The sequence below is a fragment of the Lepus europaeus genome, chromosome 4 (genome assembly GCF_033115175.1).
Source record: "Lepus europaeus isolate LE1 chromosome 4, mLepTim1.pri, whole genome shotgun sequence".
Classification (NCBI taxonomy): Eukaryota; Metazoa; Chordata; class Mammalia; order Lagomorpha; family Leporidae; genus Lepus; species Lepus europaeus.
In genome coordinates this window covers 140,952,242-140,969,523 of record NC_084830.1, presented here as the reverse complement: position 1 = coordinate 140,969,523, position 17,282 = coordinate 140,952,242, and the positions used below count along the sequence as shown (strand labels likewise).

The 17,282-nt window shown below is 42.8% G+C and overlaps 2 protein-coding genes across 2 annotated transcripts in view; one reads left to right on the top strand and one right to left on the bottom strand.

Annotated features, from left to right (window-relative positions):
- CTNNA1 (catenin alpha 1) overlaps nucleotides 1-17,282 on the top strand; it is a 168,422-nt gene that overhangs the window by 107,315 nt on the left and 43,825 nt on the right. The window lies entirely within an intron of this gene.
- On the bottom strand, nucleotides 9,155-11,109 carry LRRTM2 (leucine rich repeat transmembrane neuronal 2). The gene is made up of 2 exons (XM_062189388.1): nucleotides 11,106-11,109; nucleotides 9,155-10,777 (listed from the first exon to the last, which is right to left on the bottom strand). Exons 1-2 carry the CDS (start codon nucleotides 11,107-11,109, stop codon nucleotides 9,231-9,233), a joined length of 1,551 nt encoding a protein of 516 aa, XP_062045372.1. The 3' UTR covers nucleotides 9,155-9,230.

Genomic DNA, 17,282 nt, shown 5'->3' with positions numbered 1-17,282 from the left:
CTAGAGTAATATTATGTCTAATATTATAATAAATTTTGTAAAGCACATAAATTGTGAGATAATGTGGTCAGTTTTAAAAAATCGATAGATGTATGGAGAGCAATCAGACTCATGAAAGCTCTGGCTGATTATCACTCTTCATTTTGGATAGTGTGTATTAACTTTGTGAGAAAATAAACAGTAGGAAATAGGGAGTTACAGGGGAGCGGCAGATGAATCTAACATGTATTTAATGTGATTGCATTTGCTGTAGCATTTAATTCTCCATGTTGCTGTTCAAAAATGGCAGACATGTTTGAGCTTTTGCCAGCTTCAGGACTTGGCATGAATAAACCCCTCTATGGTTGTCACTACTGCTAATTCTGTTTTAGGGGTGAAGGCCCTGAGGCACAGAGAGGTTGAAGAACTTGTCGTGGGTCACATGCTCAAGTGTGGAGTAAGCCTCTTAACTGCTGTGCTGTTTGATTTGCTCCTTTTGAAATCTTGGTGATTTTTCTAAGGGCTATAGAATGAGTATGTATGTGTATGTGTTAGTGTGTGTGTATGTATGCATGTATGTATTTATTTTTTAAAGATTATTTATTTATTTATTTGAAAGTCAGAGTTAAACAGAGGAGGAGAGACAGAGAGGTCTTCCATCAGCTGGTTCACTCCCTAGTTGGCTGCAGTGGCTGGAGCTGAGCTGATCCAAAGCCCGGAGCCAGGAACCAGGAGCCAAGGGCCAGGAGCTTCTTCTGGTTCTCCCATGTGGGTACAGGGGCCCAAGGACTTGGGCCATCTTCTTCTGCTTTCCCAGCCATAGCAGAGAGCTGGATCAGAAGTGGAGCAGCTGGGACTTGAACCGGCGCCCATATGGGACGCTGGCGCTGCAGGTGGAGGCTTTACCCGGTATGCCACAGTGCTGGCCCTGTGTGTATGTATTTAAATAGCTGAAAATTATTCAGTGTATTTCAAAGGAGAAAAAGATATTCCATCTTCTAATTCAGTTTTTTTTTTTTTTTTTTTTGACAGGTAGAGTGGACAGTGAGAGAGAGAGATAGAGAAAGGTCTTCCATTTTGCCATTGGTTCACCCTCCAATGGCCGCCGCGGTAGGTGCGCTGCGGCCAGCGCACCGCGCTGATCTGATGGCAGGAGCCAGGTGCTTCTCCTGGTCTCCAATGGGGTGCAGGGCCCAAGCACTTGGGCCATCCTCCACTGCACTCCCTGGCCACAGCAGAGAGCTGGCCTGGAAGAGGGGCAACCGGGACAGGATCAGTGAGATTCGTTTATTTCAAAGGCAGAAAGGCAGTTACAGAGAGACAGAGACAGAGAGACACAGAGAGAGATGTCTTCCATCCGCTGGTTCATTTCCCAGATGGCCACACAGCTGGTGCTGCGCTGATCCGAAGCCAGGAGTTTCCTGTGGGTCTCCCATGCGGGTGCAGGGGCCCAAGGACTTGAGCTTTCTTCTCCTGCTTTCCCAGGCCGTAGCAGAGAGCTGTATCAGAAGTGGAGCAGCCGGGATATGAACTGGTGCCCATATGGGACATCAGCACTGCAGGTAACGTCACAGCGCTGGCCTCATGTAATTCACTTTATAGAAGCCTGCACCAGCTGGGGCTGTGTCAAGCCAAGGAGCCTGGACCCAAGTACTTGAGCCATCACCTGTTACCTGCCAGGATGAGCATTAACAAGAAGTTGGATTGGAAGTAGAGCTGAGTCTTGAACCCAGGGACCCCAAAATGGAATGCAGTCATCCCAAGTAGTTTGTTAACCACCGTGCCAAATGCCTGTCTCTAGACTGAGTTTTAAAGAGATAGTTTAGGGGCTGGCACTGTGGTGTAGCAGGTAAAGCCGCCGCCTGTAGTACAGGCATCCTATATGGCTTCCAGTTCTTGTCCTAGCTGCTCCACTTCTGATCCAGCTCTCTGCTATGGCCTGGGAAAGCAGTAGAAGGCCCAAGCTCTTGAGCCCATTCATCTGCATGGGAGACCTGTAGGAAGCTCCTGGCTCCTGGTTTTGGATCATCAAAGCTCTGGCCATTGCAGCCAGTTGGGGAGCGAACCAGTTGATGGAAGAACTCTCTTTCTCAGCCTCTCTTTCTCTGTGTAACTCTGACTTTCAAATACATAAATAAATCTTTAAAAAAAAGAGTTCAATTCATGGTTGCTTTATCTTTTTTAATGCGTAGGTTCTTGGGAAATTAGTTGTTGTCTTGCAGATTCTTAACTGGGGAGAATATTTGTGTTTACTATCAGCACAACTGGAGATGTTCCTCAAAACACGTTTCTTTTCATTCCCCACTGTAGTAAAATATGTTTTAAAATTAAGATTGTACTCTGGTTTAGAAGATGTGTAACATTACGTAGTAGGTATTTACTGGGTGTCGTCTTTGTTTCTGAACACTGTAGTTAGGGTCCTAGAGATAGGGAGGAAGCACAGTTATTTTTCCAGGAGAATGCTCATTTATTTTTTACAGACCTTCTGGGCCTCATGGGTCACCACCAAGGTTAGATCATCACAGATCCTGCAGCATGCGTGTATAGGCTACCCACCTTTTCTTTCTTTCTTTCTTTCTTTCTTTCTTTCTTTCTTTCTTTCTTTCTTTCTTTCTTTCTTTCTTTCTTTTTAAATTTATTTACTTGGAAGTCAGAGTCACACAGAAGAGAGAAGGAGAGGCAGAGAGAGAAAGAGAGAAGTGTCTTCCATCTGCTGGTTCACTCCCCAATTGGCGACAACAGCTGGAGCTGCGTCGATCCGAAGCCAGGAGCCAGGCACTTCCTCCGGGTCTCTCACGTGGGTGCAGGGGCCCAGAGACTTGGGCTGTCCTCTACTGCTTTCCTAGGCTACAGCACAGAGCTTAGGCTACCCACCCTTAGCATTTATCAAGCATGTGCATGAAGAGCAAGTCTACCTGTTCTCCTTAACCTCCTTAGAGATACTGTTTCTCACATTTCCTTATTGTTCGTACAACTGGCTCTGTTTTACAAGTAACTCAACCAAGTTTGCACTTAAGTGTCTCTCCCCAGGATAAATCAGTGTGCTTCTTCATTTGATTGAAACTTTTGGTTTTTTTTTTTTTTTTTTTTGTCTTGACCAACTAAAAGATTAGGGCCAAATTGGTATATTCTAGAAATAAATATGCCATTGCTCTGTAAGGGCAGGCTAACGTTTCTTTGTGCATTGCCAAAAACCCTTTAGGATTTGTAGAATCTTTGGACTCACATCCAGTGTTGCATTGATTGCAAGAGATTCTTCAGTCCTCTAAAATACACCATGGACCCTTGAAGTTAAGGATGCTTTTGATTTTAACATCCTATTTTGTCTTTTCCATACACACAAAGATGTTATTCTGGGTTTCTTTTAATCTGTAGGTAGAGGTAATTTATATATCAGGTTTTTGGATGCTGATCAGTTGCCTGCCACGTATTGTCATCTAGGGCATGAGAAATGATTTTTGTTCATCACAAGAGGAACGTTTTTGGTCCTTGTGATGACAGAAAGGTGAGCTAATATGACAGTTGGCTTTAGGGTTTTTGTTTGAAACCACAGAAAAAGTAACCTGAAGATTCTGTAACTCTTCTTTTTGGTTCACATACTGGAGCCTAAAGATGGAGTTCTAGTGCTCTAAACACAATGGTGAGTGAATTACAGTCAAGTTGATGTTTACCCATGACATTTTTAATCCATGGTTCTTGGTAAAATCTTTGAAAGCTTAAGAAAATGTTTCAGGAATTGTCTGTGGGATGCACCTTGAAAATCTGATTCCAAGTGAATAAGGAGCCGTTGGGCTAGCTTCTGCTTCTGGGCCTCAGTGTGCAGGGGAATAGGGTGTTTAACTTTTGAGTTTTGTAGGATGACATGGCTATGGTATTTGTCTTTGGAGATAATTTTCTCTTTGATTTTAACCTTTGGAAGGGAAGGCTCAAGATCTGTCTTTAAGAGTGTCCCAATACATTGGCTAGTGAGAAGGAAGGTCAAACTCCTGCCAGAGGGGACATGTTTGGAATAGCTCGACTTTCCCATCTTCTTCCCCCTCTTTATAAAAGGCCGTTTGTGGTACATTTTGTCTAAGGGAGCCTCGAGTACCCAGCTGGTTAGATATATTTAAAGCAAGGGGGGGAAAAACACCTTAACAGGCCTTGAAGAAATCTATTATGTATTTGAGTGGGAACCTGAGAATGCTTTGAGCATACAGGCAAAATTAATTAAAATAACTGATAAAGAAATCTGATCTAATTTTACATGGAATTTGAAAGCTTAAAATGTGTGCAAATTATGTTAATAAGCTCCTTTTAACTCCATAAAGTTTGGAATTTGTTCTTTTGTGCAGTTTAAACCACCATCACCTGTGTATTGTCACGCACACGGGCTGAGTGTGACAGTGAAATGTTGTGTTGAGATTCTCTGCCTGTCTCTAAACAAACTGCTGTGATGCTTGGCGTGGGAACCTAGCATGCCTGGGCTTTGGGAAAAGGAAGGCCTTGTTTATTCCTGCTGGACCTACTATGCTGCTGTGGGGGTGGAGAAACAGTGCATCTTGGCAAGTGTGGCAGACTGCTCCGGGAGCCACGGCAGTTTATGCCCCAGAGCTGCCCAGGCGTAGCATTCTGTCTGAGGGTGTTATCTCTGCCAAGCCAGGGGCACTAGTTAAAAATCTTGTCTTTCTTTCCCAGTTAATTCTCTTTGAACTGGCATCTGGAGTAGAATGGGTCATGCAGGATTCCTAGTGATCTCAGTGTGGTTGACACCTGTGGTGCCTCCCTCCCTGGAGTGGTGTATTAAGATGCTGCTTAACCCACCCCTGACAAAGAGGCCAGGTTGCTGTTAGGTACATGGCGTGGGTGCTGTTTCGAAGTTGCCTAAGCTGTGGTGGCAGTCCACTGGAGCAGCAGTCTCAAGGCCTGAGAGCCTCCCAGACAGCTGTTGGTCCGCTTGCTCAGACTGTGCCAGCGCAGCTACTCACTATGCCGTACTTACTCTTACCTCTGCTTTCCTCTCAGTTTTGCCTCTCTGAAGAAGACAGGTGATGATTAGCTGCCCTCTTTCCAGCTGACATGCTTGGTATTGTAGAGGAACACAGTACAAAACAACTGTTCATTTCAGGTGTCTATATCTGTGACAAATAGCTCTTCAAGTTTCACATGTCAGAGGTGTTAAGTTACCAAGGAAGAGTTTAAAAAAGAGACATTCACTTTTTATGGTATGCACAATTTTAATAACAAAACTTTCCTGTACACTGCACCTGGTTGCCCTCCCCCCTCCCAGTCTCCCCTGGAATATTATTTTCTTCCTATCCCAACCCATCTGTCCCCATCCTGCCTTCCCCCCACCCCCAAATGGCTCTTGAAGGGGACTGAACACAATGTGTTTGGGGACTGTGGTTTGAATTTGCAGTCTCAGTGTTAATAGGAAATTTCACTAAACATTCCATAGATAAGACTTTAAAAAATTCACCAAGGAGGAAGTTAGTTGAAGGAATTGCAGAAGTTTCCAGATGTCTGCAGTAGCAGAAGGAAAAGCTTCAGCAGTTGTTTTCTGTTGGTTTTGGCCTTATTCAAGCACATGAGTTTGCCCTAGGTTAGCGAAATGTTGAATTATCTGTGAATGGCCTTGTCATCTACTTTGTCTTTTTCTGGTTCAAGCAGTTTAACCAGTAATGTGAAAAACTGTCCCCAGACACACTTGAGATAGATCTGTCACTGTATTGCTGTATTAGGAAAATGATCATGTAAGTAAACTGCTAAAAAAAATTCTTAAATTTTTATGTTGATAGCCATATGAGAGAGAGAGAGAGAGAAAGAGAGAGTGATCGCGCACACACTAGCGAGCAGGGCATTCATAGCTGTCCCCGTGGCTGTATGCCTTAGGAAGATGATATGCCTGTTTTGAATTTCAGGATTCAGAGCTGGTCCTACATAGAGCTCATTTTTATTGGAAAGATGGAGTCTAGCTCTTGGTGACTAGCATTAGAATAAGCAGATGGGTTTTAATAATTATTGGAGTTAGGAAGTTTAGTGAATTCCATTCATTGAATTGGTACAGAAATTAACCTAGGCATATTAAGAAATTGCATGTGTTAGTACAGATTTTTGGCTTAAAAATTAGTATCTTTGCTTTTTGGTGTTGGCAGAAGGAATCCTCAGAGTTGTGTGTGGATCTGCTAATTTCCATTCTACTGTCTCAGAAAGGTGATTGAAATCCCTCACAAGCTACAGAAATGAATGTAAATGATTTCAAAACTCGGTCTTCAGTTTCCTAGGCAGATATGGTGTCATAGTCTTCCTTAGCTTTCCTTTTCCCAGAGAGATTTATTATGTCTCTGGTTGTTGGTGGCCATTTCCCCTTAACCTTGAAAGTGAAAAGGAGGGGGTGGTGGTGCTGGTGAAGGGGATTCCCCTCCCCCACCCCTCAGCCCCGCCCCAGGTCAGAAGTGACCATGCTGTGTTCCCAGGATCTGCAGTGTTGCTGCGATGCTGCTCCACCCTAGCCAGGTGGCAGAGAACACAGATGACTGAGGCCAGAGCACGAACAGACAAGAATTAAGTGGAATCCTTCCTTCTACAGACTGTTAGGAAAGGAAGTTTGTGCTTTCAGTGAGAAAGGGAACTACTGGTTTGGCACTGTCATTCACTTCTCAGAGGGCATTACGGGAAAAATGGCGGGTAAAAAAACCAGTTATTATTCAACTGGAATGTATGCCATGGTGGCGTTGGCTGTGCTGTTCCTCTGAATTACGAAATGGTTTGCTTTTCCACACACATTAAGAATTTTGCCAGCTGACGGCCATTTTACTAACTGTACCTTTGAGATTAATGTGGGGATTCCCAGCCAGTATTCCCTTACCTTTTGACTTAGTTTGAATTAATTTTGGTTGTGGTTTGAAATGATGGAAAAACCTCTTCCACTTATCCTTCAGTGTTAATAGAATCTTGAGTGCTCAGGACAGAGTTTTATTGTGACTAAGCTGTCTTGTCACCTGACAAATGGCTGTGGTCACCCTGATAAATGGGTTGGTCAATTTCAGTTCGTGGAGTAGTAGGGGCTTCCTTTGTAGTAGGGGCTTCTGATCCAGCCCCTCTGTGGGGAGCTCACACACTGCATACCATGCCATAAAATCAGTTTCTGTCTGTACCCAGGCAAACTCAGGGCCTGGTTTAAGAAGAAACAAAATGCTTGGTGGTGAGGATCCTCTGAATTAAACTGAACTGAGATTTTGCCAAACTCATCTACCCACCCTGAAAAAGCCTAGAGTATATTTTTGCCATAATTCGTGATCTTGTCTGCTTTTTTACTGAGGCACATTTTCTTTGAAATGTAGGTACCCTTCTCAGAATTGAAGAAGAAAAATTACAGATAAATCTCAAGGGTTAAACTCTAATCTTAACGTGTTTTCAGTTCAGTCCTGAGAGGGAAGTATTCCTTGAATGAAAAAAACCTCATTAATGTTCATGATAAGGAAAAGATTTTAAAAAAATGTTAATGGTGGTGATTTCCTCTAAAGATGCATGCCTTTTTTCACATACAGTAAGTGACAGTTGCAAAATGCTTATTTTTCTGAAATCAAATTAGTGCTCCAATTTTTAGTTTTTCACATACAAGAGACCTTGTTTATGGAAAAATTCTATGTGAATTGGTAACTTACACCTAAATGCCAGATATTTCAGTTTTCCCATAGAAATCATAATTGAAAGAAATGGAATACTTATGGTTCTTTTCTGTATGAAAAATGTAGAATCATTATCACTTGTTAATCCTGGAGTTTATATTTACGCTGGAGAACCTCCTCCCTCTTCCCTTGTCAGTGGTGGGACCTGGGGCCTTACGTGTGGTACGGATTGTGTGTATGTGTGTAATCACTCTTGGCTGCGTGCTGACTTCGGCTAACCTGGCAGTCGAATTTCAAAATCTCCTTTCCTCTTCAGCTTCTCATCTCTGTGCTGCCTTTGAGTTGCCGCTGTGTGGCTGCATAGGCATGTCGAGTGTTCTCCTGTAAGATTCACCCGGTAATATGTTCACCCGGTAATATGTTCCCTTCATTTAGAAGGAACCACACTGAAAATGTGAATGTGTGCCTTTGTTAAAAGGCCAAAATTTGGCATATATTTATAAAGTGATTTTTAAAAATGGTCTCTTTATAGTCTAAGAATTCATTGTTATGCCTGTTGCTAGCCAATTATTTTTAATTTGGCTTTTTGAGGTTTGAAGATCAGGAAACAGCAGAAGGAAGAGGTTTAAACCCCTTTGTCAAGACGTCTTTGCTCATGATAGTTGAGAGACGAGAGAAAGTGTGTGTGTGTGTGTGTGTACTTTAAAACAAGAAAGCATGTCAGGGTTCTTAAATTGACTGTTTATCTTTTTTTCTGTCCAAAATAACTTCTGAATCTTTCCTTCCACATCTAAATGTAAATACAGGATTTAGTAAGTTAATTAGTAAAATGGTAATTAAATACTTTAAAACAATTGTCTAAATGGCACAAAAATCAACATGTCCATTACAAGTCAGAGTGGGGATGTATGATAAAAAGTCGGTGTAATTATTTAGTATTCATTTCACTGTAATGAGACTTTTTTACAGTCACTTGGATTGTTTAAATATATTAAAGAGACACTCTGCTTATTAGAATTACATAAAGGGTGCTGATGAGCATGATGTAGACTTTGATAATAGCTACTAACCCAGGCAAAAACTCTTGAAGAAGAGTGTTTAATGTTTACCAGTCTTAGCATACATGAAATTCTACTTCCCACACTGGCAGTAGGTTGTAGGTTTGAGTAAATACCAGATTTATCATACAAGAGAACTTTGCTGTCTGCTTTGAAGCAGCAGGCCAGTTGTGGAGCGTGGGATGGAGAGCAGTGATCAAACAGGTATTGATCTATATCTGTTTCTGCTCAATAGTTTCTTTCCAAACTGTTTTCAGTAGAAAAAAATAGCACATGGAGACCTTAGTGTAAATGTTTACACACAACAGTATATAATTACATACATGAAATGTCTTATTTTGAAGTAAGCATTTTTAGACTTTCCAACAGTTGTGCAAATTAACGTGAGCATTGCTTCATTTAACACTTAAAATATGATTTCATTTAAAAAATTAAAAATACTTCAACACTTCAAAAACTAAGTCTCCACTTGGTTTGGAAAATTAGGCTTAATGTCATCATTGGTAAAAATTAGATATGTATGCAGCCCCTACTATGCAACAGAGGTGACTTATCTGCTGGGCGTTCTGGTGCCGGGCAGGTGTTAGACTTCACATTCTTTGTATGGCAGCTGCTGACACTTGCACTGTCCGTAACCATTAATGATGATGAAGGGTCCTTCATGGGTGGGTTCATACTCATTATATGGTCCTTGGTCTGACATGTTTGACATATGGAGTCGTGTTTGGGATCGGAGCTGCCTGTGGTTCTGAATCATTGAGCACTGCCTAATTCTTCTTAAAGTGGGAGGGCAGCACTTCCTGGAGATGAACACTATAAAAATAATAAAAAAGAAAGAAAACAATAAAGCCATTGTTCCTGTAATTACCCGCTGAGTGAAGATGGCATTGTCTGGTTCAGGAAAGTGTTCCTCAGTAGTAACTGCTATGCCTGCAGTAGTTGGGATTTCTTTGTCTCCCACATGGTAACTTGAGGAGCTCATTCTTCTTGTATATTCAGTGGTTGGATCTCTGTAAGTTGTAGCCATGGCAGTGACAGTGGTTGATAAATTCCAGCAGAGCTGAAACCCATGGACTGCATCTAAGATATCCTCTCCTTGGGTGTGGTCAGGGCTGTGGCACAGGATGGAATGTTCCCACCGACCTTGGAAGCTGCCCAGCCAGGAGGCCAGAGCGCATATTCGGGGGCTGCATTCCCACAGATTGCCAGAGAGGCCAACGATGGTGAGGGACTTGAGGGAGTTTAAGATCTTGGAATCAAGGCTGTTTAACTTGTTGTTATCCATGAGGAGTATTTTAAGATTAGGCATCGTTTCAAACACTGTCAAGTCAATGGCTTTGATTTCATTTCCAGTCAGGTCCAGCTTTTCTAAAGTGCCCCAGGTCCACTCCATCCCACACGTCAAGTTGCTGATTTTGTTCCACTGTAAGAAGAGCGTGTGCAGACTGCTTAGCCGCAGGAAATGAGCAAAATTAATCTTGGTCAGCTGGTTGTGCTCCAGGTGAAGCTCTCTCAGTTTGATTAATCCTGCAAATCCATTGCGGGCCAAACTTCGCAAACGGTTTGTGCTCAAATCCAGAAACTCGAGACTACGACAGTCCCAGAACAGGCGTACTGGGATAGTCCGCAGGGAGTTGGAACGTAAATGCAAAGTCTGCAACTTCCGAAGGCCATAGAAGAGCTCTGGGTGCAGAGATGACAGCTGATTAAAAGACAGGTCCAAATTTTGCAGGTTAATCAGTTGGGTAAAAGTTGTGTTTGGCAAGTAAAATATTTTGTTGGAACTTAAGATTAATTCTTTAAGTTTATATAGTCCTTGAAAAGCATCTTCTTTTACTGTTGAAATTTGATTGTGGTCTAAGTGGAGCCAGGTAAGTTGACTGAAGCTGGCAAATTGATCTCTTTCGAGCTCTGTGATGTGATTGTGCCTCAGGGACAGGCCCAGGGAGCCCTTGTCTGTGGCGTTTGGCACTGAGTGGAAGCCCTGAGAGTCGCAGTAGAAGAGCAGCTTCTCGCAGCGGCATTTGGGTGGACACGCCATACCCAGGGCAGGCAGCATTTTTAAAATCATACTCATTGCATATATTGCTGCCAGCATAGGGGCCCCTAATGGCCACTTGAAATATAAGCCTGCAGAATATAGTTCAAGAAAAACAATAAGAGAGGATATCTTTCAGCAGAACATATGGACTATTAAAACAACAACAACATAACATTATGGTGAAAGATTTCACTGCGTATAACTCATTTTTCATTTACTGCAGAAAAATGAACCTTGTTTGTGTGACTGGAACAAAACTTAAACCATTTTAGAATAAAACAGCAATATATGCTTTTACCTAGATTGCAAAATCTCAAAATGTGACAGTGATTTCCTTTATAAAATGTGAATTCAATGGCTTATTTTAAAATGTGATTCCTTGTTGGCTGTACAAGACATAGAAATGCACAGACTTACCCATTCTTCTGAGCACATTGGAGGCTGCATTCAGTCGAGGTTGTTAGACTCAACGCAGTGAGTCTGTAAAAGGCTCTAACATGCAGGAGCCTTTGACCAGTGTCCTGTTTTCTGTGTCCCAGGCTTTCTTAGTAAAATTGATCCATCGGTGAGTTGTTTTCTTCCTTAGGATATTCCTCTGGAAAGCATTGGTTTCGTTTTCTCTGACCGCCCTGATCCCCTAAATCAGTTTTGAATATAAGTTATTAATTTCTTCCTCCTGTGACTGCTCAGTTGGTTAATCAAAGCTTCAGTCTCCCCTTTCCGCAGCCGTTAGTTCTCCCGGTCTTAACTTGTTGATGGCAGATGGGCGGCTTGTTGCAGAGAAGAGCTCCTGGAGCAGCATGAGTGCATTTACTGAAAAGCTTTTCCGAGAAACGGCACAAGAATGGATTTGCTTATGTGCTGCGACCACACAGAACTGTATATAGGCTGACGTCACCGGGTGACGTGTCTTTTGTTTGGGTTTTCCAGAAGCTTTACTGTTATAAAGCACTGTGCTTTGTAACAGTATCAGGGTCGTTGCAAGACCCCTGATTACAATAAAGCGAGAAAGAAGAGCTGCTGACTTAAAAACATGGTATTCCTTCAGTGTAGGAAGCAGCAGTGAGGTTGTAATAAAGGCTGCATTCAAGAAGACCCGTCTGAACAGTGAGTTGGGTAGCAGAGTGATGATTTTTAATGCGTGTGAGAGCCAGTGTTAGACTGCCGATTCTGCATAGAGAGATCATCTAAACGGGCAGAAGCCTATGCAATTTATGAAGTGCCGATTTAACGCCAGCCTGTGCAAGATAGTGCCGCTGTGCTGGTAGTTTGGAAAGCTGCTCAATTGCCTTGCTGTCATGCTTGGTTAAAATCAAAGTATGACTGTGATTTGCTGTAGATGTGTTGGTAAACTAGCTAAGTGGGCTTGGCTTCTTTGTCATTAAGAGCTTAACATCATAAACCAAGAATAAAGGGGAGAGAGAAAGCATTGGATTTTTTTTTTTCCGTTGAGAATTTCAGGGGAATTCTAATTAAATCTGTCCTATTTTATGACAAATGTTTTATCACCATGCTGATTGAAAAATAATGCTTGTTGATCGTTGGATGTTCTGTTAGGAGGAAGGGGCTATAGTCATTTTAATGCACGCGCTCTGAGATTGATCAGTGGAGCAGAGATGATTCAGGACAAGTGATGCAGCATGGCTGGATTCTGACACAGTCTCACTTGTGTTTACCTCCGAATCCCATCTCTTCCATCACTGAAAGCCTCAGCTGGCGGTGTTGGGGAAGGAGGGCGTTGGGGGAGGGCTGCAATCACAGAGCACTTGCTCACTGGTTCCTGCTGGCCCACCTAAGAACTGACCTTGGGCTCTCTAACTCCTTTTTGTTGGAATCTCTTGTAAATGAAAAGGTCTTATTCGTTCTTTGGAATAGGATTTGTGTGTTGGTTTGTTTTGCTTGACCTATCTGTAGCTTCTCTGTCCAGTAGTGACATGACTTTTCAGACTTCTGTTAGGAATGTGCAGTTCCATGTTTAGTGTTACATAAATACCAGAGGTTTTTCTGTATGAGTCAGTGTTACATTTTACACATCTGGTGTTGCTACTTTGACCCTACACATCTGTTTCTCCCATCCCATTGGCACTTAGCCTTGGTGGATCTTGAATTGGACCTGAAGGCAGAACCCTCAAAACTACCGATGGTGTCTGTGATTTGAGACCACCGGTTGCCTGTTGGCTTCCGAAGGCTTCATCCCACTGGATGACTTTAAGAAACGTGGTGTTAAGGGGTGAACCTTCTATGTTGGAGTGGGAAGCTGGAATGAGGACTGGCAGACCCTGAGGTCCCTCCTGTAGGGCCCTGTGCAAGTTGTGGCACTGCAGGTGTGTAGCTTGAGCCCTTCTAGAAGGGACCCCATGATGGGATTAGAAGTTCAAGAACTTTAATTGGGGGGAAATGCCTGGAAAACACAGAGGGAAAGAGAAGGCAAAACAGGAATCCTCTGAGAGCCTTATTACTGTGAAGCAGATCTGGCCCCCGTGCAGGGAGAGGAGGGAAGCCCCGGCAGGCGGTCTTGGAGTGCCCCACGGTTCTCAGTGTTGCCAGAGTGGCTGTGAGTGGGGTCTTGCAGCTTTACTGGTGAGCTTGCACTAGCACTCCTGTCATATTCCTACGTTATAGTTAAGGAACAGAGGAGGAGAGAGACCCCAAGGATGCTGCTCCCCACTGATTTTGATCCTTTCTATAGTGCCGTAGGGTGGAAGTTCTTAACCTGGGTCCATACCATAGACTGGCTTGGGAAATTTTTTTGCTTGCTCTTTTTTTCTGTGGATAAGGTTTACTCAGATTCCCTGGGTTTCAGAGACACTGTTCTACAGGAACTTGATCCCAAAAGTTCCGAAGAGAGCAATCTCATGGAAGTAGCCTCTTATTTTTTTTTTTTTTAACCTTTTTTAATGAAAAGAAGACCTTGAGATGTTGTAAATGCTCTTATTGAAGTCAGCTACCCTCTGATGAAAAAAGCCTTTGCCATGCAGGAGAAGTGGGTGGAGGAAAGCATTTGAATCTGTTGGATTATAGCAACTACAGTTAGGAGTGTATTGTATGAGAAAATTTAGGACAAGCATCTGGTCCCTCTTAGACTCTTGTTTCTTTTCCGCTTTCTAGTCTACTTGGCCTACCTGGTATATACGAATAAATAGAAACTACTTCAGTTATTACCTCAGCTCTCTACGGGCAAGGACAATCACTCAGAGAAGTGCCAGTGCAGTTGAGTAATTATTTTTTGATGCCCCTGCAGAAGTGGGCAGCACTGCCTACTCTCTTACAGTGCCCAGGGAGCACAGCTCCTTCCAGGTCACTAGCCATTCTCCTCACTTGCCCACTCTTGGGGTTCAAATGTTCAGGATATGGAACAAAGAAGACACAATGTTTGCCTTACAATTGGTGGGATGCACAGTTCCCGTTGATGGAGTTTTATCATTTTCTAGTCTTTATCTTTCTTTAACTAAAGGGGTTAAGTAAATGTCCTTGTTTTTTCTGAACTAAACTTATTCTTGGCTTCACAGTAAAGCAGCTTTATTCCATACATATGCCTTTGACTTAATTAAAGTGGTAGTACTACTTCTGAAAGGCGCTATCCGTATCTTCTGTTTCAGTTTTATGTTAGATGTTCCTGATACATCTCACCTGTCTCTACTTTCTGTAAATAGTTTTAAACAAATTAAGGCAAACTCTTGGGCTTAGGGAGATGTATGCATTCCTCCACAAGAATGTTGCTTTCCATGCATACTGCTTATTGGGCAGTCACTTCTCTATAGAGAGAAGCAGATGCACAGATATATACGTGAAACTTTCTATTTTGTGGTAGAAGGGGGAGCTTTATGTTTTAAAAGTTAAATATTTTGGGCCAGTGCCACGGCTCAATAGGCTAATCCTCCGCCTGCGGCACCGGCACACCAGGTTCTAGTCCCTGTCAGGGCACCAGATTCTGTCCCGGTTGCCCTTCTTCCAGGCCAGCTCTCTGGATAAGCCTATTAAACTGGAATTTGTTGCTAACAGCCTTACACACAGAGACCCACCCACCAACCCACCCATTTATTTGAAAGAGTTAGAGAGATCTTTAATCTGTGGTTTACTTCCAAATAGCTGCAACGGCTGGAGCTGGGCTGATCCCGATCTGAAGCCAGGAGCTTTTTCTCGGTCTCCCACATGGGTTCAGAGGCCCAAGGACTTGGACCATCCTCTGCTACTTCCCCAGGCCGTTAGTGGGGTGCTGGATTGGAAGTGGAGCAACTAGGACTCGAACTGATGCCCATATGGGATGCCGGCACCTCAGGCAGCGGTTTCACTTGCCATGCCTTAGTGCCAGCCCCTGCTGGGAGTCTTAATTGTTGCCTGGAAAATTCTCTTTCATGGTTACCAAAAAAGTGACAACAGCTATTAGTGTGGAATTCAAGATTTTCTGAGTATGTCCCCTGTTGTAAACTATATATACAGTCTTAGTTGGCAGCCACATATGAAGAATCGTCAAAAAGTTAATGGAAAAGGCTTATTATTTAAAAAAATCTGTGCATGGATTTTAGCTTTTTTGGTACCAAATGAACCTTATCTTTTAATTCCTTTTTAAAAAAACTTTTTGAAATACCTTTATACTAGGGCCCTTGGTGTATCAAGACTTGTATTAGAGTAAGAGGGCTAATTAGAGCCCCCCTCCTTTTTGGGGGGGGAGCACCAAGGAATCTTTGATTTCCAAAGCAGACTGCTCACATTCGGCCTCCAAGAGGGTCATTTTTCACCTGGATCCCTGCCCTCTGTTGATCTTGATGTTTAGAAGTCCTTTCTGTGCTCTTATTAGTAACCACAAAGCAGCAGAAAGCGATTCTGACGACTGGTGGCGGTGAGCTGTGTCCTTAGATGTTGCAACTGCACAGTTTGGGGACATGTGCAGTTTGGCAGCTGCTTCCGTTGGGCATCGTGTATCAGCCTCTTGCCTTGCGCTAGTGTTCTGTGCCCAGTGCTAAGCAGTGCAGGAGGGCCTCTTAGGTTGATGCACTGTATTGGACATTAGGCCAGGGAAATGTAATATAGAACTTTGGGCAGATGAGCATTTAAACTATGAGATCTTTGGTTTCTCCTACCGTGGACATGAAAACAAATCAAAAATCACAAACCATCTTGAAGTCTTGGTTGATACCCATCCTGAAATCTGTGTGGCAAAACCCATTCCTTTTTATTCTTTGACAGTGGCTTTATACTGTTAATGTTTCCACCTTCCTCTCTGTGTCACAGGCTTTGTCTTTTGTGTTGAAATTTGTAGCCACATTTGGGTTTGTCGCTCTGTCTTCCCCTCTGTACATTTCTGAGAAGCCTTTGATTGAGATGTGTTTCTTCCTACCATCGTAGACTGCTATAGACTATACAGAGCCATTTGCACTAGGTAGACTAGGAGTAGCACACCCATTCATACTCCCTTGAAGAATCTCTTTCAGTTCTAGTCGGCACCCTGTCCCAGTTGACTACATCTACAGGGACTGGTTTACATGGAAAGCGGCTGGGTGCTAGCACTTTGTTGCTGACACTTGGAAACTTCATTCTCTGAGATCCCTTTCAGTAGATTCTGGGGTAGATGGGCCGTGCCATTGGCTTGGCAAGTGATGAACAAGCATGATGTCAGTGCAAAAAGAAAATTTCTTAATATGAAATGCTTATAAAGAGTGTGTCAACATTGTATCTGCTGTTGAAATGTTGATTGCTTTTTTGCACATTGCTGACACAGGGTTAATTAAGGTTTGAGGGGGTGGGGTAAGACTGTCCTATGAAAGCTGGTTCTATGCTGCATGTTGTGTGTGCGTGTGTCTGCCTTTTACCTGTCTATCTAATATTTCCTTGTGTGTTTAAATACTAATTTATCAGGATAAAATAATATCTTTTTAATGTCTTTACATCCTTACGTAAGTTTATATATAGGTTACGTTCCTGGCAGTGAAATTGCTGGGTCACAGGCATATATATTTAAAATGGATGGAGATTGCTACATGATCTTTGAAAACTTTTACCTCTCTCCAAGTGTGTAATTATTCACTAACCATCTCTTCTTGCCATTAACACTGTATTGGAAGCCAACAACCTTTAAAAATGTCTACAAATGTGATAGGTGAAAAATACTCCTTGATTTGTTTCTTAATGATGAGTGATCTTGAAGATCATTTTGTATCCACATTGGCATTTTTTTTCTTTTCCTGTAGACTGTATTAAAATTGCTCATTCCTGTTCTTCATACACAATATTGCTCATTTTCTTAAATCTTTGGAAGATAGTTTTGCTTATTAAATAAACTGACCTTGGCATGTTTTGAAAGAAAGAAACACACATGATTGATTTATTTAGGAAGAGTTAAAGAGAGATAAACAGAGATCTGGTTTACTCTCCAGATGGCTGCAGCAGCCAGCACAGGGCCAGGCTGAGGCAAGGAGCTGAGAGCTTCATCGTAGTCTCCCACGTGGGTGGTAGGCACCCAAACACTTGGGCCATCTTCTTCTGCTTTGCCCAGGCCATTAGCAGGGAACAGGATCAGAAGTGAGGAAGCGGCCAGCGCCGTGGCTCACAGGCTAATCCTCTGCCTTGTGGCACCAGCACACTGGGTTCTAGTCC